The 24300-nt window shown below is 36.5% G+C and overlaps 1 protein-coding gene across 16 annotated transcripts in view; it reads left to right on the top strand.

Annotated features, from left to right (window-relative positions):
• The first annotated feature begins 537 nt into the window (after nucleotides 1-537).
• Nucleotides 538-24300, top strand: part of FIP1L1 (factor interacting with PAPOLA and CPSF1) — a 64884-nt gene continuing 41121 nt past the window's right edge. For 2 of the 16 annotated variants that reach the window (XM_065913933.1, XM_065913928.1), the window contains exons 1-10: nucleotides 538-857; nucleotides 1998-2042; nucleotides 2146-2185; nucleotides 5492-5549; nucleotides 6585-6688; nucleotides 11324-11388; nucleotides 11913-12020; nucleotides 12455-12585; nucleotides 12872-12940; nucleotides 19955-20064. In XM_065913933.1, coding sequence (XP_065770005.1) covers nucleotides 773-857; nucleotides 1998-2042; nucleotides 2146-2185; nucleotides 5492-5549; nucleotides 6585-6688; nucleotides 11324-11388; nucleotides 11913-12020; nucleotides 12455-12585; nucleotides 12872-12940; nucleotides 19955-20064 — 815 coding nt within the window. In that variant the 5' untranslated portion in view covers nucleotides 538-772. Of the gene's footprint in view, nucleotides 858-1997; nucleotides 2043-2145; nucleotides 2186-5491; nucleotides 5550-6584; nucleotides 6689-11323; nucleotides 11389-11909; nucleotides 12021-12454; nucleotides 12586-12871; nucleotides 12941-19954; nucleotides 20065-24300 lie in introns of all 16 variants that reach the window. The other 14 variants (XM_065913932.1, XM_065913927.1, XM_065913938.1 and 11 more) reach the window with 10 other exon arrangements.

Raw genomic sequence — 24300 nt, 5'->3', positions numbered from 1 at the left:
TCATTAATCTCAGGTTTTTCCACAACAATATACTTTAAACAACTATGTATAAAATTTCATAATGCTGCGCATGAAACAGAAAAACAAGACCTATGTCTGGAAAGGAGGGTGGTGGATGAGGTCTTCTTGACAAGGAGAACGCATTCTTCATTTTTTGGTTTGCCTTTTGTTTACTGTTAAAACTATTTTTCAAGAAAGTGCGCATGAATTAGATTTCTTCTCTAATGAGAAACAGGGACTGACAGGATAACGATTTTATATCACTTCAGATACAAGTGAAAAATGAAACGCCTTTCGGAAGGTTTAGGAAAACCAAACCAAACCGGTAGAGAAGACAACGCAGAAAGTAACAAGGCTGTACGCTCCAGCGGTAGAAAGACAAGTCGCCAGAGCCGAGATCGGGGGAGGGGAATCTGAGCCAACGTAGAGCGTCACTAGAGAAAGCCACGCTAAAAGGCCGGCGGGATCCCGTGGGGGGCGGGGCCAGCTACGGTGCGCATGCGCACCCAGGCTCAGGTGGCCGCCGCCGCGGAAGTGAAGCCACCTAGAGACGCCGCGCCGCTTGGGTGCTGCTGCGCGTGCGCGGGCGGAGCGGCGCCGGAGTCGTCTGCTTTGCCGCCTCCGCGGCTGTCTGCCCTGGATTTCAGTCTCGTGCTTCCTTCGTCCGCTCGCCGGCGGGTTCGCGCCCCTCTCGAGCCCCTGGTCAGCGAGGCAGGGGAAGGGGTTGGAGGGGGCTGTTGATCACCGCCCTTAAGTTGTGCTCGGGGCGGCCATGTCGGCCGGCGAGGTCGAGCGCCTAGTGTCGGAGCTGAGCGGCGGGACCGGAGGGGATGAGGAGGAAGAGTGGCTCTATGGCGGTACGGAACTTCCTGTCCCTTCTCTCTCTCCCGGGTTCTCTCAGGCTTCCCCTCCCGACCCGCAAACTGCCGGCATCCCGGGCCCCTCACGCCGCCGCCTGCGGCCTTCCGTGCGGAGCTTCTCCGGCCTGCCTTAGGCCGAGCGCGGCGTGCGCGTTCCCCGCCCCCCTCCGCCTCCTCCCGCCCAGCCCACGCCCCCAACGCGCTACGACCCAGCGGCTGCCGGGCCCGGCTGGGCCGGGGGCGCGGGGTCGGAACCCAGCCTCGCTCTCCTGCGCGCCCGGGCTTCTCGGCCGCCTCGCCTCTGCACTCTCTCACTTGTTTCTTGTATCGATTCTGAGCTTTGTTGGCGAGTTTGTTGTTGCCCTGTGACTGTAGGATGCCCTTCTTGTCCCACAAACAGTCATTCTGTAATAATAGCTGAATAAAGTTGATGCTGTAAAACTAACGTCTTGTTTCTTGATGGTCAGTTTGTGTGGAATGCACCTGCAAGGGTACCTCCTTGTCTGAAAGTCGTGCTTTAAAAATAATTAAGTAAAAGAGTGAGAGAAAGAGATGGAATACATTATGGCCCATAAAGAAAATCCCGAATGTCTCCTGTATTAAGGTGAAATTTTTCTTTTTTAAGAGACTGCGCTTTAACCCACATAGAAGTACCTCATGTCCCTTAGGCTTATGGTTTTCAGTATCATCTCGTGTATCTATCTTTTCCACAAAATGAATTTACTGCATCTTTTACTTCCCCGTTGAGAGTTATTTGACATTTGTTTTTTAACTTCCATGAAGTCAGTCCCTTTTCGTCTGTTACCAGCGCTCAGTTTGAAAGTTAATGTTTGTTAAGTGCCTAAAAGGCATATTCTCGATTGTGTTCAGAGTAGTCTGGTAAAAGTGCATGTTTGGGCACCTTGCTGCTCCTTGACGTGACTTTGACAGATTTTGATTTTGGTAAACTTGTAAAATACATTACCTTTGGTGCAAGATTTAGTATTAGTACTCTTTGAGATGTAACTGTGTAGGGTTTCTTTTACGAAGATCTAGAAATCTTTAATACTTAAAAGTTGGTTTTTTAATTTACTTTTCATTAAAAGCATAATCTTGTTAAGTCGTTATAAGGTGATCTAACTCTGGATGTGCTTATAGGCCCATGGGACGTGCATGTGCACAGTGATTTGGCAAAGGACCTAGGTTAGTGCTTGTGATGATCCCTTCAGATTTTCATAATAACGGTTTCTTTAAGAGTGATTTGTCCGTTAATTTTGTTTATTTATGTATGTATTTTTTTTGGTAGATGAAAATGAAGTTGAAAGGCCAGAAGAAGAAAATGCCAGGTTAGTGAAATTTCTTGTTGATACTTAACAAAGATTGTGTGGTACAGTGGTCCTGTCCACAGACTTGTCAAAATTATTTCATTGTAATCATTGGCTTGAATGAGATTGGAAGACACTGAGTCCTTTGTGGTTTATTACTATTTCAGGATGTACTCTTATACCAATTCTGTTTCTTAATAGCCTAGGGGACAAAAAGGTTTTGAGGTAAGATTTTGAATATTTTTCATATTAAGTAACTTCATAACCTTAAGTGAGCTTCGTAGTGGAGTATACAGTATAACCATTACACTACTAAGGAAAAAAGGTTTAAAGGTTTAAACTTTTAAAAAATAAAGGATTATTTGGGTAACTTACAACAACTTAAGTATTTCAGATTTAAAATTAAAAGTGGAATTAATGAATTTGTTATAAGATTGAAAGCATTTGTTAGATTATTAAAAAGGTCTGAGTGTCATTTATGGAGCATATCAGGGAGCCAGAAACTTACCCTAAATTCGAAATAGCTCATGGATACAAGTACATGGATACACGCTGACATTACTCTGACCAGATTCCTTAGTGTCTTATAATGGGGGAGGCATGATTGCAAAAAGGACTTTTAAAGAATAATTGGGTTTAAAAAGAGGAGAAAATGCCACTTCACACCCACTAGGATGGCTGTAATCAAAAGACAGGTAGTAACAGGTGCTCCTGAAAATACAGAGAAAAGAAGAGTTGTAAAATGGTGCAGCTATTATGGAAAACTGTCTAGAAGTTCCTCTAAAGGTTAAAATGTAGAGCTGCCACATGTTCGTGATCCAGGAATTTTACTCCTAGATACATTCTTTAGAGAAATTAAAACACACATCACAAAAAGTTTTATGGGAATGTTCATAGATAGCAACATTATTCTTAATAGCCAAATATGAAAGTAACCCAAATGTCCATTAAATGATGAATGAACAGATTTAGAAAAGTGATATATTCATAAGTTGAAATACTGTTTGCTAATAAAGAGAAACAAGTACTGATATGTATTAGAATACAGGTGAACCTTAAAAAGCATTATGCTTAGTGAAAGAAGCGAGTCACAGAGGACTACGTACTGCGTTTCTAATTATATTAAGTGTACACAGCAGGTAAATACAAAGAGACAGAACGTAGTTAGTAGTTACCGGGGTAGGAAAAAAATGGAGACCAACCAAATCTGTAAGATTTCTTTTTGGGATGATGGAAATGTAATTAGATAGATAACAGTATTTTGTCTTCATACTTAAAAATCTTCTGGTTGTGTGCTTCAGATGAGTAGATTGTATGGTATATGAATTGTATCTCTGTTATTATTTTTTTTTAAGTGAATGAAGGGAAGAAGTGAGAAATGGAAGCAGCTTAGGGGGTGTTGAACTTATTCTTGGCTTAAAAATACCCCTATTTTGGACATATTTTTTTTTTTTATTAACTCAGTACTGTATCATCTGAAATCTTGTTATTTAATTTTGAAATGGATATATCCAAACCAGTTCCTAACCCTGATCTCAATACATCACAAAGTTAGAATTTGTGTAGTGTACAGTGATGAAAGTAATATTACTTCCTATTGTCTTTTTCAGTTGGTCCAGAAATTAAGGATAATAACATGATTTTGTGAACTAATTTTTATTTTATTTTGTTAATATGAGTTCTTGGCTACTATTCTTGAAGTTTATTTTCTGATTTTCTGATTTCTTACTTCCTCAATACACAGCCTGATTAAATTGATTGGAGAGGAAGCCCTCTCCCTCCCTTGTCATTGTCAAAATGTCTACATGTTCCTTATTAGCACTTTATTTGGAAAGCTGTTTATGTCATCCAAAGTAAAAGATCTATCTTTAAAATTTTATTTTTCTAGAGAAAGGTTATAATTTTACCACATTTCTAGCATTTTAGTGGTGATAGAGAATAAAAACTTGTCTGTTGGGCACGAGCACCCTGACAAACCTGTGCTCTGGTATTCAGAGTGGTACATATTACATTGCCCTAAATAATCGAGCTCCTGCTACTAGTTTTCCCCAGATTCTTTGTGACTAAAAAAGTGACTAACCCATCCTTGAAACTGTCATTAACCATTGCATTGTGCGATCTCTAATTGTCATGTTGCATTGATCCAAGTTTTGGTTAAATATACTGTTTTGTGACATTAAAAGAACAAGCCCAGCTGGTTTCTGAAAAATGTACTGAATAATTATAATTGCATATATTTTTTCCTTGGGCCAGTGTAGAACAATGAAAATTTAACAGATAAATTGTCAGGTTTTACCCTTCATTTTGCTTTATTTGGAGATTGTATTATGAAAACAAAACAAAAAAAAACACTTAAGAGATTAAATTGATTCCTATAGAAACTGTTTGACAAAAAGTGAAGTTTAGAAGAGATTAGCAGGAATTCAGTGAAAAGAGCTTTGAACTATATCAACATCTGGACGTTTTTCCTAGAAATGCTTTACCTAAATAATTGTGAGTTGCCTTGTACTTGAGTTTATTTATCTATAAAATGAGGTTAATGGTTAATTTCTACTATAAATATTATAATTGTTAAAAATATAAAAAACCAATTGCATTACACTACTGGGAATTTGACTTCATGGATAATGGTCATATGCTGAGTCTCGTGAAAATAAGAGTGTTGTTTAGCAATTTTGTTATAACAGGGCAAATTCAAGTTAATAACTAGCCTTAAGAAAGTATTTTTGTAATGTGTGAAAATTAGGTCTGGAGCTTCTCACTGCCAAACTGAAAGGCAGTCTTAAATGAAAATTAACTTTTTTTTTCAATCTTAAAATTTGTTTTTTATTTGACAAAGGACATATATCCAATAAGATGAAACTATAAAATGAGGAGGAAGCTTGTGTGTTAACTGAATACTGGGTTAATATGATCACACTACCCATCTGAGTTCCTTTGGCACCAGGGAAAAGAGGAAACTGTTACATAGACCTTGGCAGTTCCTACAGTAACTCAATGTTCAAGGTAGTTTTAGGGTAAATAAGATTAAGTATGATGCATATTTTAAAAATGTAAAAAACTCAAATTGTTCCCCACCATCAAACTGCAAATTTGGCATCATTAACAAACTGTGGATGCAATTCCATTTTACTTACAGTGTTGAATGCACATGCTTTATATAGGCATTAGGAATAGCAGAGTAAGACAAGTGGTTTTTACCATCTTTTTTCTTATCTAACGGAGACAGTAATTTCAAGAAACCATCAGACATAGCTTAAAAATACCACAGTGGTCCAGCCTTCAGAAAAGTAATGCAAAGCGTGTGCTTGTTTTTGTTGCTTGTAGTGCCAATCCTCCATCTGGAATTGAAGACGAAACTCCTGAAAATGGCGTACCTAAACCGGTAACACGAGGCTTTGAGATCTGGTTACTTCTCTGTTCAAAATCTTTATCGGTAGTTTCCCGTTCACCTAGGAAAAAACTCCAAATTTAGCATGACTTGCAGTATTTTTTTGCATGAGAATTAGTGGGAGGAAACTCTAGATGAAATGGAGCATTTACAAAGTCTTAATGTTTATTGCTTTAATAAAGAGCAGTTTATTATTAACCATAATAGCCTAGTTTTTTCAAAGCAAACATTGAGTCTTGCAACCCAAGTTTACCAAGTGTTTTTAGCAGATATATCTATTTTATTTATATATATGTGTGTGTGTGTGTATGACAGTCTGACCTCATGCCTGTTAAAAGTGATGATTTGCAGGTGAACAAATCATTGGTCTTAGGAATATTTTAACATGCTTTAATCCTATAAAAAAGAAATTGTATTCTGCTAGCTCGAACTTGTATACCAAAAACTATTTAGCCTATGAGTTCTACTTTTTAATTTTGCTGTTATGTGACTAAGCACAAAACAGCCTTTTAGAGTCAAAATAAAACCTTTGTGTATGGCCCAACTTTTACTCATAGAAACAAAGTATTCCCTCAGTCATTTGCATGCAGGGCCTCTACTGTGTGTAAATGATTGTCAGAAGTAAATGAACTGTTTTTTAACTGGTGATTTTAACCATGACTCTGTGACCCTTAAAAATTATTTTCCTTTTACCTTCATATTCTTTCTGTTAAGAATTCCTCAAATTTTCTTAAGTTTGTCTTCTAGATATTTTAGTATGTTGCCTTAGATCTTTTTTTAAGAGCAACAGTTCTTAATAGGAAAAATACTTGTGGTGTTATTTACAAAAAGACAATGATGAAAAAAACTTTTACTTAGCATCGTTATCCTTTTGTCATGTAAGACGTCAGAGTTGTAAATGAGTTGCAATAGGCAGCAGCACTAACTTTTTCCTTAAAAGGAGCTGAAAAATGTGAAGCAGTTACCTTTTCCGTCTCAAATGTTGAAATGGATTAATGAGTGCATTTTGTGGTGGTTTTTTTGGTGTAGAAAGTGACTGAGACTGAAGATGATAGTGACAGCGACAGTGATGATGATGAGGACGATGTTCACGTCACTATAGGAGACATTAAAACGGGAGCACCACAGTATGGGTGAGTTATTATTAAGTAACAGTTGTATGTGCTTAAATCAAAGGCAGTGTGCTTGTATCAGGCAAGTAGTGATTGATTCCATTGTTTTTACGATTTTCCATCTGACCAGGATATGAATTCTTATTAAAATTTCATCTGATAAATTGCTAAGACAGTAGATACAAGTTCTTGTCACAAGGAAAAAAAAATATTTGTAACTACTTGTGGTGATGGATGTTAACTAAACTTACTGTAATCATTTTGACAATTTATACATATATCAAATCATTCTGTTGTAAACCTAAAGTTTATACAGTATTATATGTCAGTTATAGGGCTTCCCAGGCGGCACTAGTGATAAAGAACCCGCCTGCCAGAGCAGGAGACATAAGAGACACGGATTTGATCCCTGGGTCGGGAAGATCCCTTGGAGGAGGGCATGGCAACCCACTGAAGTATTCTTGCCTGGAGAGTCCCCATGGACAGAGGAGCCTGGAGGGCTATGGTCTATAGGGTCACAAAGAGTCAAGATACAACTGAAGCGACTTGGCATGCATATGTGCATGTAGTTACATCTCATGATGTAAAGGGATTTCAGAATGAAATTTTTTCCCTTAAATATAAAGTTAGGTAAACTTGTGTGGAAGAAGCAGTTTTTTATTCTTGAAGTGTTTTTACAAATTAATTGAGTGCCACAGATTCTTTAATTAGAATTAGAAAACCTTTAATTGTTGTTTGCATCTATATTGTTTTTAACATTTTATTACTTTTCCAGACCTGAGTTTAGGTTCTTTAATTTTTTTGTTCAATAAAAACAATACCCAAAGTACTTCTTTTTGCTTTTTATAGTGTATTTTTCAAGTGGTTAATAATCCTGAGAACTGTTTATGCCAATATGTTGTCTCAGGGTCTGTAGTCTGTAAAGCTGAATCAAGTGAATGGACTGCTGAGGAATAAAGTATGGATTGTGATTTTGTTATGGTAATAGAGTAAGAGTTGACATTTTTTCTGTGCTTTTCAGTTTGGATGTATACTGTGGTACTAGTGCATTGGAAACAAACTTTTCATTAATTGCACTATGGTTTATTAGGCAGTCTTATCTGAAATGGAACAATATATACATAAATACTTTTGAATATTTTATCTAGTAGAGAAATTTTTTGAAGTTGTTTCAGGAAGCTTAAAGGCTATTCAGTTGTCATGATTAGTTTTGCATTGTGATAATGACTGCTTGTGGAATTTTAAGACCCTAGCAACTTTTGAGAGGGCAGGATTTAAATGATTCATGTTAGGGTAATGTTTGATGTTCTCATTCCCACTTAAATGATTAGTGTTGAGCTTATGATGTTAGTAAGCCTTTATGGTAATAGGTCTTTGTCATCTGGGCTTCCCTGTGGCTCAGATAGTAAAGAATCCACCTGCTGTGCAGGAGACGACCTGGCTTCACTCTGGGTTGGAAACATCCTCTGGAGAAGGGAATGTCTACCGCCTCCAGTATTCTTCCCTGGAGAATCCCGTGGACAGGAGGAGCTACAGCCCTGCTGGTGGGCTGCAGTCCATGGGGTTACAAAGAGTCAGACACAATTGAGTAACTAACACTTTGACTTTCTTTTTTATCTGCACTACACAGAAGGAACACTTTAAAATAATACCGTAGTATTCATTGCATTTTTTGTAAATATTGTTCTCTAAAATTGTTTGTATTTGCAAGTATAGAAGAATTAAAGGAAATGGTGATTATTTTTTATTAATATGATCAATTTTGGGGTAAGACTTTCATACAAATATTGAATACACATAGACTCCCATAGTACTTTATCTGAACTTTATTTCTTATAGCAGTTTCATGGATTGTAATTATGTTTGCATGTTTATCACAGTTAGACACTGAAATCTTTGAGTAGAAACCATGGTTTATGAATTTTCCTATTTCTTACATTGTCCTACATATGGTATTTAGTAGATGTTTATTCAGTAGACTGCATGTTAAAAAACACAGTTGTGTTTGAACTTTTTTATTCCCTCAACATTTGACCATGAAAATTTTCAAACATTCAAAGAAGTTTAAGGAATTGATGTGGACACCCATTTACTCATCAGCTGGATTATATAATTTATGTTTTGCTGTGTTTGCTGTATCACCTGTCTATCTACTACCTACCTCCATGCTTCCACCCACTCATCAGTCCATCTTTTCTTTTGTGTTTTTTAATGCATTTCAAACTAAGTTACAGATTTTTCTGGAGAGTATAAAGCTTTTTAAACCTTGCTATCTCAAGATATAGCCATTGAAAACTGAAAGAAAGCCAAGGAGAAAATAAAATTTGATGAATATTTACTTTGTGCAGTGTTTTCAGAAGCAAATTTAAAGAGCAAATTATTTTTAAGGAACAGTGCTAAATTGGTTTATTGTAAGCTGCTAGAAAGTAAAAACTAGAATTGTTGTAGGTAACATACTTTTTGTTACAGAGTTTATTGTCTCTATAAGTAAGGTAGGAAAAAAAGCAAATCTTAGGGTAGGAATAATTTACCTTGTATAGAAGAGTGGCTTCTCAGCTATGTCTTTGAAATTCATCTGCTCATTCATTAAATACTTTTTAAAGATAGCTTGTCTGGCATTCTTTTAATTGATGATGGGAATATAAACTGTGTTTATCAAAAGTAGTGAGGAAGACAGACAGGTGAGCAGACACTTTCTAGCTAATCTGTGTAAGTACTTAGCCAGAAACGTGTACAGTGATTTAAAAGGTTTGAGAGGACGGTTGCTAAAAGTCTATATGTGTTGAAGAGAAAATTCTAGAGGAGGTAGTATTTGAGTTTATTTCAACAATTCTTGAGACAGAAGGAAATGGACTGATGGCTTTGGCAGAGGAAGCTACTTAGATGTAGTAGAAGCATGACTTAGAGGAATCAGAATGCTGGAGAATAACGTAGATGAGAAAGGTTGCTTCTTTAAACCACAGAAGAGGGAAGTTAGTACATTTTTGTCATGTCATCATGGAACCTTTCAAGGTTACTAGGTAGGTCACATTTGAAATAAAACTAGCAGAAGTGGTTGAGATGTGCTAGACAGAGATTAGTAGGTTTGAAGTGGCCATGCACGGGGGGGTGATGATCAGCACTGAGCAGCAGCAGTCCACAGGGGCGGGTGGGATCATTTCATGTGTATGAGTAAAGAGTAAATGGAAGTAACGCGGTAATGGGTGGTTGTAAACGGGAAGGGAGATAAAGGACTCAATGACCTGGAGATTTCTAGGTGAGTTCATTGTGTACATAACAGTGTATTACCATATATGGGTATGGTGGGAGGAGCAGGTTAAAATAAAATTTCTTGGCACATTTAATTTGAGGCTCCTTTAGACATCCAGGTACATGAGATCTAGCCCCTAGAGAAGCCTGAGGTCTCATGGTGGTGGGGCACTATTGATTGGTGTCAGGTTTACTTGAATACAGTTTTCCAGACAGCAAAGCTGCTTTACGCACAATGAATGCAAAGGCTTGGTGGCATTAAAAAAGAAAAGTAACGTTTTAAAAGGCACAGCGGGGAAGGGAAAGTAGCTGGATGGGAAGTAGAGATCTTCATGTAATGAACTATGGTAAGCCATAAATACTGTTTTGGTTTATCCTTTAGCAGTTCTGTTAGAGGACCATTTGGAGACAGTCCTTGTTTTTTGTACTTTGACTTTCAAATAGCTGGGACTTTTGTATCTTATATAGATACCTCAGAGTACTTTTGCTGTGCTGAACTTGATTGTTGAAATGTAAGTATTAAGAGGCAGGAACCATATTTGTCCAGTTCCTCATCCTCTCTCCTTAGCTTAGAACTATATGTGATACGTTGTTGGTACTCAAGCATTTATTGTTGTGTCCGACTCTTTTTCGACCCCATCAACGACTCTGTCAGGCTTCCCTGTCCGTGGGATTTCCCAAGCAAGAGTACTGGAGTGGGTTGCCATTTCTTTCTCCAGGGGATCTCTCCAACCCAGGGATGGAACCCGTGGCTCCTGCTGCTCTTCTGCATTGCAGGCGGCTTCTTTTCCGCTAAGCCATGGGCGGAAGCATTTATTAGATTAATTAGTCAATGAGATGATAAAACCTTTCAAGTTGATAATGATGGTCCGCCTTGATAGTAACAGTTTTGTTTGGGCCACCTTATATTTCTTACATTTATAGCAGTGGAGCTTTATACAAATATTTGAGTTTTTTATTGAATATAGCCTTACTTTTTTTAGGCAGAATAACCTAGGTGTCACAATTAACACATTGGAGACAAAAGATGAACATTATTAGGCAAGCAAGAAGCAGTGAGTTTTCGCAAGTCCAAATGAATGAGTAGGAGAGGAGGAAGTAAAAACAAGGCATGTAAACTATTCTTTCCTTTCCAGCCAAATTTCTGGTTAGTTTGTAACAGTGGAATATTGAATTATTTACAGGTAGGTTTTTAAGATGGAAAATTAATCATACTTTAAAAAAAATTCTGTTTATCTTTTATTAAGCAAGTGACAGACTTTTAAAATTTAAAACATTTTCTAAAATGTTTGAGTTTAGTGTCAGTTTATCCAGTTAATATGTGGTTATATATTTATATGTACATACCGAATATTTTACTGTTTTCATTTCAGCATTTCAGGATAATTTTTATTATTTTGCTTTTAGGAGTTACGGTACAGCACCTGTAAATCTTAATATCAAGACAGGAGGAAGAGTTTATGGAACTACTGGTAAATTTATTTTCGCAGTTGCATCAATAGGAAAATTGGGCATATATCTGAATAAGTCATGAATAGACGTTAGTTATTACAGCTCAGTTAAAAAGAACAGTTTTGACCATGTATCGTGGGCACTTTCTTGTAAATGGCTAGTTAATGAATACTTGAGGCTGTGTGGCTCACGTAGGGTTCCTGTCGCATGTGTGTTTTTGTTTGTTCTACAGCTTTTTTAAAAGGTAGAAATCTTTCTTAGCTCACAGAATGTATAAAGATAATGATTTTAAACAGGGAAGTTTCTTGGTACAGGAATCCCTTATTATAAATAAGAAGTCTCTAATCTCTCTGTTTTATCTTATAACTACACCAGAAACTTTGACCTCACTTTTTATTTGTGGAAACGTTACTACTTAGTGTGAAATCTTTGCCACAATTAGTGCTAGCATTAGCGGTAGTAAAAAGGTGTCATTGTTTTTTGTTTGTCTGCGGTATCTCTCACTAATATGGTTCCCTTACCGTTTTGTAATTTTCTAAAGTAGGGACGAAAGTCAAAGGAGTAGATCTTGATGCACCTGGAAGCATTAATGGAGTTCCACTCTTGGAGGTAGATTTGGATTCTTTTGAAGATAAACCATGGCGTAAACCTGGTAAGATTATTGTGGATTATATCAGTTTGAAAAAATTTTTAGTATAAATAATCATTAGCAAAATTTTTTTCAACATCATCAGTATGAACAATCAGTAGAAAAGTTTTTTCTAGCATAGAATATTATTTTTTAAATGTAATTTTTATTGTCTTAAGCACACAAGTAATAATGACATATTATTAAATCTTACAGGTGACCTAGCATTATATAAAAGTAGACTCATTGTTTTTATTATAATGCTATTTCTAGAGGAAATAATTTTGGTCAAAACTTTGTATAGTTCTGTTGCTTTATGGTATTGGGAGAATTGGTAAAATTAGAAGAGGTGATAAGACTTAATAGAACACTATATTTTTACAGTTTATTATATTTTATGTACTACATAAAAATAGAATTGAAATCATTTGTACACTGAAAGTGTGTTTTATCTTTAGGTGCTGATCTTTCTGATTATTTTAATTACGGGTTTAATGAAGATACCTGGAAGGCTTACTGTGAAAAACAGAAGAGGATACGAATGGGGCTTGAAGTTATACCAGTTACCTCTACTACAAATAAAATTACGGTAATTAGTAAATATTCCAAAATACCCCAGCCTTTTCTGCTGTCCCAGTTTTATTCCCTAAATCAGTTTTTCCCTATAAAGGTGGTTAAATGCTATATGATAGTTTAAAAATTCCATTTTACCGTGTTTGTTTTTTTCCCTTCCTTCCCTTTCAGAGTTTCGTATTAATGATTATCTGATGTTTTTAGTTTCATGTTGCAGACTAGCCACAGCTAGTTTGTCTTTATGTGGCCTGTCAATTAAAAATTATGTGGTATCTTAATGGGGAATATGTTATTTAACTTAGGCCGAAGACTGTACTATGGAAGTTACACCAGGTGCAGAGATCCAAGATGGCAGATTCAATCTTTTTAAGGTGAATTTTAGTAAATTATCCTTGGTTGCTCTCATTTTTTGTTCTTGAGTCTGCTCCCATACCACTACTTGAGGGACAAGATTAAAATGGAAATAGCTACCTTTTTTCCAAATCTTCAGCTTCCTGGTGACTTACAAATTTGCTGATTGTTGTTTTATCTCCACTTTTGCAAGCATGTGAATTATAGCCTATTATACTAACAAATGCAAAGTAAAACTATTCTTGCTATATGTTGTGATTTTATTTTGAGTCGAGTGTATGTTTGTTTGTAGGATATAAAAGTACATGCCAACAGGCTAAGCAGTCATTGTAGATCCTGCTGTAATTTTTATCAGAATTGGAGACTTGTTTTTCCTGATTTTCTGTTAAAAAATGGTAAGGTAGATGGCATACCGTGTATTATCTGTGTGACACTGAAATCATTGATGTGATGTCTCTTACAGTTTAAGGTATCTCAAGAATCTTAGGTATTCTTTGAGAGTTGCCAAGAAAGACTCAACGGAATTAGGATAAAGTCATTGATTTTTTAAGTGAATACTTAAAAGGAGCAAGTTAGTGAGGAACTTGTAGGTTGATATCACTTGGGTATCAGGCCTGACTTTTTGCTTCTCTATTCCATATGATCATTCCAAAGAATAATAATATATTTTCATACTTGTGTGATACACAGCATCCCACAAACTTTTCTCAAAACCTGACTGTAAACTCTTCTTCCTTTACTTTAAGTCTTAATTCTTGATTCTTGTGTTGAGTGACACTGGGATGAAGACTGGTAGTGACTTTTAGCTTGAGCTATACACTCGGAATTTTTATGGGCAGGAACTTTTCTGTGTCCCTTTTGGGGCTTATAGCCCTGTCCTTCAAAATACTGCCTTATGCAATGCATGTGCTATATCCGCAGATGTAGCCGCTCTGCTGGACACAGTTCTGTATAGAGAATTTAATTTTAATTTACATCCTACTTTGGGTAAGTATTTGGTTCCTGTTCTGCTGTAAATATTTTGAAAGTGTTTGATGTCTGTCTTATTTTAAATGGTCATCAAGTTCTTTTTGGTGATACCCTGCTTATTTAGACGTTGACTGTATTGTCTTTTACAACTGCGATGAGTAGAGAAGTTGTCTCGATGAGGATACAGTTTGTTTGCAGTGGTGCTTTTCATTTTCTTCCAACAGAAATGAGAACTGCCTTTTTAAACTTTCAGTTTTGTATACTTTGTGTTTTCTTGCAGCAAACTTCTAAAGGCAAAGAATAAGAAGAAACTGCTAGGGTGTTGAAGGTAGCCATTGTGAATAAGTTATACATACAGTCTACTGAAAAATTGTTTTGAAGTTTCTTTTGATCATGTGAGAGGAGATGATTGTTCCATTCTGATTTATTTACTTCTGAGAGAAGAAGCTTGAATTTGATAGGTGTAGTCAAATTATTTAAGAAATCAGCCTTATTGGATCAAAGAGTTAGTTCTGTTTGGAGAATAGAAGATATGGCTTTGTAGGGTGTAGTATAATTTTAGAAAGACGAGAAACCAGGAAGATGAGTTGGAGGAATTATTGCCTGTTCATGATTAGGAGAGTGACTTACAAGTAATACTGTTTTGGTGGCAGTATATGGCGTAGTTGAATAAAGTCTAAGCACTTGTCCACTTCTCTGCCATTTTGAACTGTAATTATTAGGATTGGTGAGAAGGAGATAGAAGGAAAAAAACTTGCCCACCTTGACTGACACATCCGAATGCCTTCATGTGCCCAGCCCTGTGCTACAGGAAAACAGTCTTTGTGTTCAGGGAGCTCATGGTCTGAGTGATGTATGCATGCAAACTGATAGCCATATTGTATTGTGAAAGTGTTATATTGGTGTTCTGACAAAACACAGTAAGGAGTTCAGAGACGAGAGTGGGTTATCCTACATTGCAGAGTCTAGAAGAATTCAAATGGGATGTAATGAAAAATGAGTAAGCTTGCATTACTACAAGAGAGGAGAGTGGAGAGGATTGTAGGCAGAGAGAACAATGTGAACAAAACCAGATAGTGTGAAAGAAGAGTTGAGAATAAGATACAGGAGAGAAGTCTGGAAATGGTAGAAATGATGTGAAAGACTAATCTGCAACTAGCCTACAGACGTGTGGATGGGTAGCAGGAAGCCATTTGAAAGTTCTTGGGTATAAAAATAGCTTGAGCAAATCTGGTTTTCAGAAAAAAGAACTGGTAACCAGGGTGACCCATAGAGTATAAAGGGGGGAAATGTGAGTCAGAGTCCAGATAGGAAACTGTTGGAGTAGTATAGGTACAAAATGAACAAGGACTCAGACTAATACTGGTGAATGGACAAAAGAATAGAGTTTTAAAGTTATTTTTATATCTAATACAAATATTTTTTTATTGTTAGTTATCTGAGGGACAGCCAATCAGCATCTTTAAAATAACTTTTAAACTTTTTATTGAGTAAATTTTCAAACATACTAACAAGTAGATTTGCTGTTGTTGTTTGGTCACTAAGTCTGTCAGACTCTTTGGGACTCTCTGGAATGGGCTGCCATTTCACTGTACAAATGAACCACCATGTGTTTATTATAGTGTCTCAAGTGATTTATTAATGTTTTCACATTCTTAAAGTCTTTTTGTACACTTCAGTATAAAGTCAATTGAGTATACCAATTGTATAATTATATAATTGGGAGTGAGGGCAAGAAAAAAGTGACTAGTAAGAATAGGTGATATGTATAAGAAAAATTGACCACAGCCTTCTCTTAAAATATTAATGTTTGTGTGTGCACACCTGCATAGGTTGGTTTCCCATCCACCCCACCCCCCACTCTGGAAGCATGTATGAGCTTTGTCACCGTTGTCAATTTCTTAAGATGTGTCGGTCTGTTATCCATTGTACTAAGCATTTATTTGTACCTTTTTAATCTGGAACTATAAATCCTTCATTTCTGGGGTATTTTCTTATGTTATTTTTTTTACTTTGTCTTCATCTGCCTTTTGGACCTCTTATTCAAAAATTGGGTCTCATGCTGATTCCTTTTTCTTCTCCTTTCTCTTTGTTTTCCATTATCTAGAGATTTCTTTGGCTTCAGAGTGCTTTTGTTCACTTTTTCATTTCTACTGTTGTTTTTGAATATATAAGAAGATTTTTCTTCAGTAATTAACTGTAGCATCGATTCTTTCTTTTCTGTAAAAATAAATATATTATTTTTAATTTTTACCTGTTGTTGCATGTGGGCTTTCTTTAGTTGCAGCAAGTGGGGGCTACTCTTCTAGTGGTGCGGTAGCTTCTTTTGTTAGAGAGCACAGGCTCTAGGCTCAATAGCTCAGTGGCATGTGGGATCTTCCTGGACTGGCGATCAAACCAGGGATGAAACCGGTTTCCCTTGAATTGCAAGGTGGATTCTCAGCCACTGGACCACTAGGGACACCGCTAGCATCCTGTTCTGACTCAGGCATGCAGTGTTTTTTCTCCCTCTGTCTCTCAGAATATCTTAATGGTATTTTCTGTTAGGCTTTCTTTTTTGTGCATAGTCTGTTTTCTCCAAGTTGATTTTTTAAGTTTGTTGTTGTTGGCTTTCGCCTTTGACTTTTCTCAAGTATTTGTTGATCCCTGGCCATTACTAACTCATGAGCGTGTGGGCCACTGAAAAGACAATTGAGAGGTCTGTGCATATGGGTAGAATTTGTTGATTGTATACTTGACTGTAGGGTTAAGCATTTTTCAGTCTCTGATGGTTAGTATCTTTATCTTTTTGCTTTTTGGAGTTTTTTTTTTTTTTTTTTTTTGGAGTTTTTGTTTTTGAAATCTGAGTTTTCAGAGAAGACATTAGTCTCCTACCTGAGGGTTTATGTTTATACTTGACTGATTGAAGTGTCTTGGCAGCTAGAGTTGTCAGTTCCTGAATCTTTGCAGGTCTTGCTGTGAAAATCAACGTGTCTTTGCTTTCTCATTTCTGACTTAGGATTCAGATTCTTTGGTTTGCTCACTTTTTTTTTCATGTGCTTTCAAAGTCCTGACTTTTGTTGTCTTCCCAATATTTTTGTTCTTCTGAGTTGAAACAAAATTGTAATAATTTATGTGGTTTTCTACTTTTATTTTTTCATCTTAACATATGGTATTTTTCTAGGTTGATAAAGTTTTTTGATAAATAACACTTTATAAATATTTGCATATTCCTTTATTTGGGTGTTTCACAATTTATTTTTAGATATTATTTTGTAATATTAAGCATGTAAATAATGCTATAAAGGGCAGTTGAAGGAAATTTTACAAAATAAGTTTTGGCATAATTTGATAATTTGGTTAAATAGCTTCTTAAGGTTATAGACTTCAGTTAACTTTTCTTTGGATACATAAAATCTGAGTTTGTTTTATAAAATCAGTCACGATGTCTTAGAGTTACTTCTCTTTTTTTTATAGTCTTTTATTAAAATATTAGATCATGTGGAAAAAGTAATCTCAGTATGTTCTGACTAAAGTTTTGAGTCTATTAATGCTGAGTGTAACTTGAAGATAAGGTGATAGTGCTATTGCAAGTTGATTAGGAGGGTTGCTAAAATAGTGAAGATTTTCAGAGTTGTTTGAGTATATTATGAAGAAATTAACAAGAAAAGAAAACTAAGTTAGGAAACAGCAATTTTTACATGTTTAAAAATGTTCCATATCTTCCTGTTACCTTCTCTCACTTTTTCCCGTATTATAAATACTCTAATTTTTACTCTCTTCCCTCCACCCCCTACTTCTTTCCAACCCTTCTCCCTTCCTCCTTCCTAGTTTTTATTTTTCCTCCTTCCCAATTTTTAATTGAGCATTGTCTGTGTGAGGAAGTTTCTTAGGTTCGAATGGAAAGAGGAAATAAGCATTTATAGGCAGATTTTGTGGTCTTAGAGATTATCTGACTTAATGGGAAAGATAATTAGAAAATCATGGCAAAAATTATGTTGTTATAAACTCCAAGTGGGCTTCCCTTATGAATGACTTTAAAAGAAGTGACATTTAAGCTAAGTCCCAAAGCCAGTCACATAGCAAATATATTTGAGCACTGACTGTGTGCCAATATATTTAGGCTGTTAGGATATAGATTTGAGCTGGATGACATCCATGTTTTCCAAGATCCTATGTTATAGTGGCAGCAGGCAGACAATAAACATAAATAAGAGGACTTTAGATAATGGTACTAGTAAGAAATTCTATGAAGAAAATACGAAATAGTAATGTGATAGAGATGACATGATGGAGACTGGGGTTAGCCATTTCAAGGAAATATTTGAACAGGACTTGAATGATTGCAAGGAGGTTGTCATGATGATCTTATGAAGCAAAAGGACCGTCTAGTGCAAAAGCAACTTTAAGGAGGAACTTATCTGTTAAAAAGAAGAAAAAAGGCCATTGTGATTGGATGTTGTTAAAATAAGTTGGGGAGGTAGGCAGGGCCCATACCAGAGATTGCTTTGGCTGTGTACAGAGGATGGATTTTAGAGAGGTAAGATTAAAGAAAAGAGTCCAGGTAATGTAGCAGAACAGTTGAGATGTGGTGATGGGTTTGACCTGAATTTTAATAGTGAACATAATGATAAGTGGTTGAATTTGGTATATATTGTCAAGGTAAAGTTGATATCGGATATTCAGATATATTGGCTAATTGCTAAGGTTTTGTTTTTCTTTTTGTTTTTACTAAGCAACTCAGTAGATGATAGTGCCATTTACTTATAGGAGGAAGACCTGGAGAGGATCAGACTGGTGGATAGAGGGAAGTCAGTAGCTTTGTTTTGTCCATATGAGTCTGAGATGCTTGTTAGACATGGTAAGAAGCTAGGTGCTCAGGAGTGCACTTGAAACCTTAGTGTCATTTTTGAGTATCCTTCACATTCCCAGGAAGATCAGCACATTTCTTTTTCTATGTTCTAATAGGATCTTTTTATCCCAGTTATTTTTTTCATAACAGTTAAGTTGCTCTGATGCTTTGTGTGTCTGTATTTTCCCACATTATGGGATTTTGTTGTATTTCTCTCTGTGGTCCCAGTTTCTGGTACATAGTAGACAATAAATGTTGAACGAATAAATCATGTTTATTTTCCCTGTTACTACACTCTGAATTTTTCCTGTCACATGTCTATCAAATCTATTTCTGTCTTTCTATCCTCATTGTCTAGGTGCTGATCCTCATCATCTCTTATATAATTAGGATTTAGCATTAATATTTTATTTGAAAGTGAGTTCCACATAATGTTTATTTGAGAGAGAGATGGTTTCTGGAGTTGAATCAGTGGTTTGAATATAGCAGAGTCAAGGTGTCTTGAGTTCTCTTGGCCTTTGCCTCATGGGGAAGGAGAGTGATGCTGAATTTAGACTGAACAGGGGCAGTAGAATTTAAATAGGGCCTAAGATAGTAGAGATGTTTTTAAGTATAGGTCAGCTTGAACATTGTTTAAATTTAATAAATTAGCGACGACTTTAAGTTAGGAAGACGAATATGAAAGCAAAAGAGCATGAAGATTTTCACCAGTCTAAGGAATATGATTGGACCGTACTCAAGGATCTGACAGGACCACCATGGATGGGCAAATAGGGGAGAAATTATGGAGTTAAGTAGATAACTGGCTTATAACCGAATGTAAAGAGTAAGAAGAAAGATGAAGGAGGCAGATGACTGACTTCAGGCTTCTAGGTGTACTGAATTCTCCAAGGCCTTTCTTGAACTCGGAAACATGGAGTATTAAACAAGTATCTTGGACATATTTATAGTGATCTGAGGGAGTTTATGAAAGTCCTTAAGAGTTACAGCTTATTGGACTTTAAGTGACATTAATTTGAACTTTTTAGTAGTTGGAAACATTTTGATCCCACGATCTATGCTTGGTGCCTTTCACTTAATGCTATTCTAAAATAGGTTTAATTTTATTATATATTTGGCAACAAAACTTTCTTCATATTTAATTTGAAATAAAACATTATGAATTTATGTCAACATCTTTACTGTATTATCTTTCAGTGTTTCATTAAACAAGCTAATAACCCTTTTTTTTAAGGTACAGCAGGGAAGAACTGGAAATGCAGAGAAGGAAACAGCGCTTCCATCTACAAAAGCAGAGTTTACTTCTCCTCCTTCTTTGTTCAAGACTGGACTCCCACCAAGCAGGTTAGTAAGACACTGATGATTTAGTTTTTTGGAGGCATTGGTTTCTTCACCTTAAGTGCTATGTAAAGTATAAAATCTCTGAATGATACATCAAAAAACTGGAACCTTCTATTTGGTTTTTAGTACAAAACGAATTCTTTGTGAAAAACTCTGCTGAGTGCTATTTCATCTGAAAAATCTAGGTAAGCAAGGAATGAACCATGGAGTATAGTTCTATGTGTATATACAAAGAGACAATAATCTCATATTCCAGAAAGGTGGTGATAACAGTGGCCTTGCTGTTTTCTGTGCTTACTGTTCTTTCATAAAGAATTATTGAGCATCCTCAGTCTAGAGCTACTGCCCCAAAGATGTTTACTGAGTTTAATAAAACATCATAGAAATTTTAGCCTGAGGAATCTTTCAGAATTAAAGCCGTTTTCTTTTCTTTCTTTGGTTTGTTGTGATAATACCTAACTTTAAGTTCCATAGGGTACCAATTGTAGGAGGCAAATATTTTGGCAAACGTCCTTTTAACTTAAGCGTAACACGTGATTAGCCTGTTACCGGGAAAATGATAAAGGGTAAGCCAAAATTAGGGAAGTTTGATGTCAGCAGGTTAATCTTGGGTTAGATAAAGATGACTTAAATCAGTTATTTCTTTTTTTTTTTTTTTAAATCAGTTATTTCTATAACCCTGAAACAAGTCAGTAACTCAATTGTGACTAGTTCTCAGCCAGATCATTTACTTTTTGTGTTACTTATTTTATGTAGTTTACTGTCACTATGATATTTCATACTGTATGACTGTAGGAAGAAAGCATGTAGTTTAGCTCTAAAAGAAAATTTTAAAACTTTAGGCCAAAATTAAAGGTCATAAAGCCATCTCAGATTTTGACTGTCTTTTCTCAGCTTAACAATTACAAGTTGTGGATGTTTCCAAATCAGGTTTTTTAAACTGAATGTGATCTCATAAAATGTTTGTCTAATAAGTTATGATAAGTGAGGAATATTGGTTCTTTTAACATATAGTATTTGTTTTTTTCATATTTTACATGAGACCAACTTTCGTTCATTGAGTTTGTGGTGTTCTGCATTCTAAAATGGTGTAAGAGCTTGGACTCCAGGGCCAGACTTTTGGTTCAGTTTCTGGCTGTATTACTTACAAGCTGTGTGTTCTTGGGTACATCCCCTGTCTTCTTGTTCTTTCACTTCTTAGTCTATAAAATGCAGTAATTCTGCTGCTGCTGCTAAGTTGCTTCAGTCGTGTCCGACTCTGTGTGACCCCATAGATGGAAGCCCACCAGGCTCCCCCATCCCTGGGATTCTCCAGGCAAGAACCTGGAATGGGTTGCCATTTCCTTCTCCAATGCGTGAAAGTGAAAAGTGAAAGGGAAGTTGCTCAGTCATGTTTGACTGTTAGCAACCCCATGGACTGCAGCCTTCCAGGCTCTTCCGTTCATGGGATTTTCCAGGCAAGAGTTCTGGAGTGGGGTGCCATTGCCTTCTCCAAAATGCAGTAATAATATTACAGTAATACCCTCAATGTATATTTAATGGATTAATTTATTGAAAGTGTTTAGAATAGCAGTGCATACATAATAATTATTTTTAGATGTCATTATCATGATTAAACTAATTGAATCAATAGCAGTTTTTCTGTATTTTGCCCACTTCTAACTAATGCACTGCCCCCCGCCGCCCCGCTTTAAAAATTTGGGTCAAATTATGTAGGACATTGTGCCATTATAAGGGTTTGACTTTTCCTGTACATGAAATATATGGGGAGTCTCCATCAGATTTTGAGCAAGGGAATGAAGTAATATGATTTGGGTTTTTAAAGTCTCAATTTAATTGCTTTATTAAACTCAGACTACAGAGGGATTAAGGGCAGTAATTGGGAGGCCAGTTAGGAGGCTGCAGCAGTTATCTAGCAAAGATAATGGTAACTTGGACCAAGGTGGTAGTGGTGCAGATGGTGAGACCTAGTCAGATACTATATACATTTCAAACGTAAAAAGATCATTTATATCTGAGGTAGAAAAGACTATAGGAGAAATTACTTTTGGAGGGAGAATTTCAGAAGTTCGGTTTAGGACATGATAAAATTGAGATGTCTTCTAGATTTACGAGTATAAACTTTTCATGGGAAATGGATAAATGGATCTGGAGTGGAGGGGAAAGGTATGGAATAGAGGTACAAATTTGGGAATGATCAGTGTTTAAATAGTATTTGTTTGATTCTGTGAAACTGAATTAGACTATGAAAGAGTTAAGTATTAATAGAGAAGTAATAAGTGGACAGAGCCTTGAGGCACTTCCATGCAGGTCAGAAAAATAAGGATGGACCAGTAAGTAAGAGGAGACTAGTAGAGATGAATGACTAATGAAATAAGAAGAAAACCCAGTGTACATCTTAAAAAGGAACAAAGTTGGAGGAGTGTTTAACTATCAAATAATATTGACTGACCAGGAATAGAGGACTGGGGCTGAGTGAGATTTTGGAATGCAAAGGTTGTGGTGATTCTGACTAGAATCGTTTTAAAATGGTGTAAGATGAAGATTTTAGAAAGAATTTTTGGAATGGATTCAGGAGACAACACAAGAGGAAAGAATTAGAATGAGACAACTAGAACGAGGGATTAGAATGATCAATTTTTTTTGAGGTTTTTTGTGTTCCTTTTGAGGGTATCTAGAGAGAAATTTGGGATACTTTTGACAGTATCTAGAGGGAAACGTGGGATTGGGAGGAGATTTTTGTTTGTTCGCTTTTGCCAAAATGGAATTATAACATGTTTTTATACTTATGAGAATGAGTTACTAGAAGGGAAAATTAATGTGATGTAAGAAAGAAGAAAGTACCATTGTTAAAGCAGTGTCCTTAAGGTCAGAGCTTGTGGATGTAGTGTGCAAGTGAAGGATTTAACCTTCAGGAGAAGCGGAGGCAGTTCATTTATTGTAGTAGGAGAAAGGAGAGCTTTCCTGGTGGCTCAGTGTTAAAGAAGCCTTCTGCCAATGCAGGAGACACAAGTTTTATGCCTGGGTTGGGAAAATCCCTGGAGTAGGAGACAGCAGCCCACTCCAGTGTTCTTGTCTGGTAAATCCCATGAGCAGGGGAACCAGGTGAGCTATAGTCCATGGGGTCACAAAAGAATCAGACACAACCTACAAACTAAACAGCAATAGGAGGAAGGCCAGGATTCAGTGAAGGTATGTGGGGGTTGGTGAGGGTGGTGGATAGTTAATAATGATGGGAACAACTGAAAGTTCTCTTTGTCATTGCTTCAATTTTTCCCAGCAGCATAGGATGCAGACTTACCTGGTAAAAGTGAGATTAATGGAAGGGAGTATTGAATATTTGAGAGGAGAGGAGATGATATGAAATAGTTATTTAGAGGGGTATGAATAAACTAGGGAAAAGAAGTAGGATTGCTAGGCAGTTACCTGGAGGGAAAAGTGGGGTCAAGTGAGGGCTTTTTTTCCCCCCAGATGGGAGAAATCACAGCATTTTTATATGCTGATAGGAATGAGTTAGAAGAGTGAAAAATTGGTGACACAGGAAAAGAGACTCTGCATTCTTCCAAACTGTTCTTGAGGTTGATAGCCATAAGTTGAAATGAGACCAGTCAACTCGTTTGGGCATATTGCTCTGTCCATTGTCAGGTGTTCCTGTGTTCATGAAGAGTGGCTGGAATTGGATTTAGCAGGAGTTGAAGTTTTACCAGACATGTATGACAAAGGGATATAGAGAGGGCAAGAAGGTGTACTTGAAAGCGTGATTATAATGAGGAATCATGGATGCAAGGAGTGATGAAGGGACACTGGTGGGTATGACACAGTAAAAAGGATGTAACAAAAGGATTGAAAGAATTAGCTGACTCATCACTACTCCGGAAAGGAATGGATACTACCACCACAGCTTGTAGAAACAAACCCAACATGTCAATACTGTCACTTTTGGATACAGAGTACAGTATTCATTGCTCATTAGAAGAATTTGTTTTCGGGATTCATCTTTACTTGATCAAAAGGATACTTTTCAGCCACTGTGAAGTATTTCTCTAAATAGGTATTTGTTTTTTATTCTTATATATTTACAAAGTGTATCTGTTTTATTCTCTGTGCTTATGGAAATTAGATGTTTTTGAAAGTAAGCTTCTGTTGACTTTAGGGGGACGACAGTGAATGTCTTTTAAGTCATAATAGAGACCGCATAGCAAGTATTTAGCAGTAATGAGGTGTACTACTGATGTAGTC

The sequence above is a fragment of the Muntiacus reevesi genome, chromosome 22 (genome assembly GCF_963930625.1).
Source record: "Muntiacus reevesi chromosome 22, mMunRee1.1, whole genome shotgun sequence".
NCBI lineage: Eukaryota > Metazoa > Chordata > Mammalia > Artiodactyla > Cervidae > Muntiacus > Muntiacus reevesi.
The sequence above is the reverse complement of the archived record's forward strand: the minus strand, read 5'-3'. Positions and strand labels throughout refer to the sequence as shown.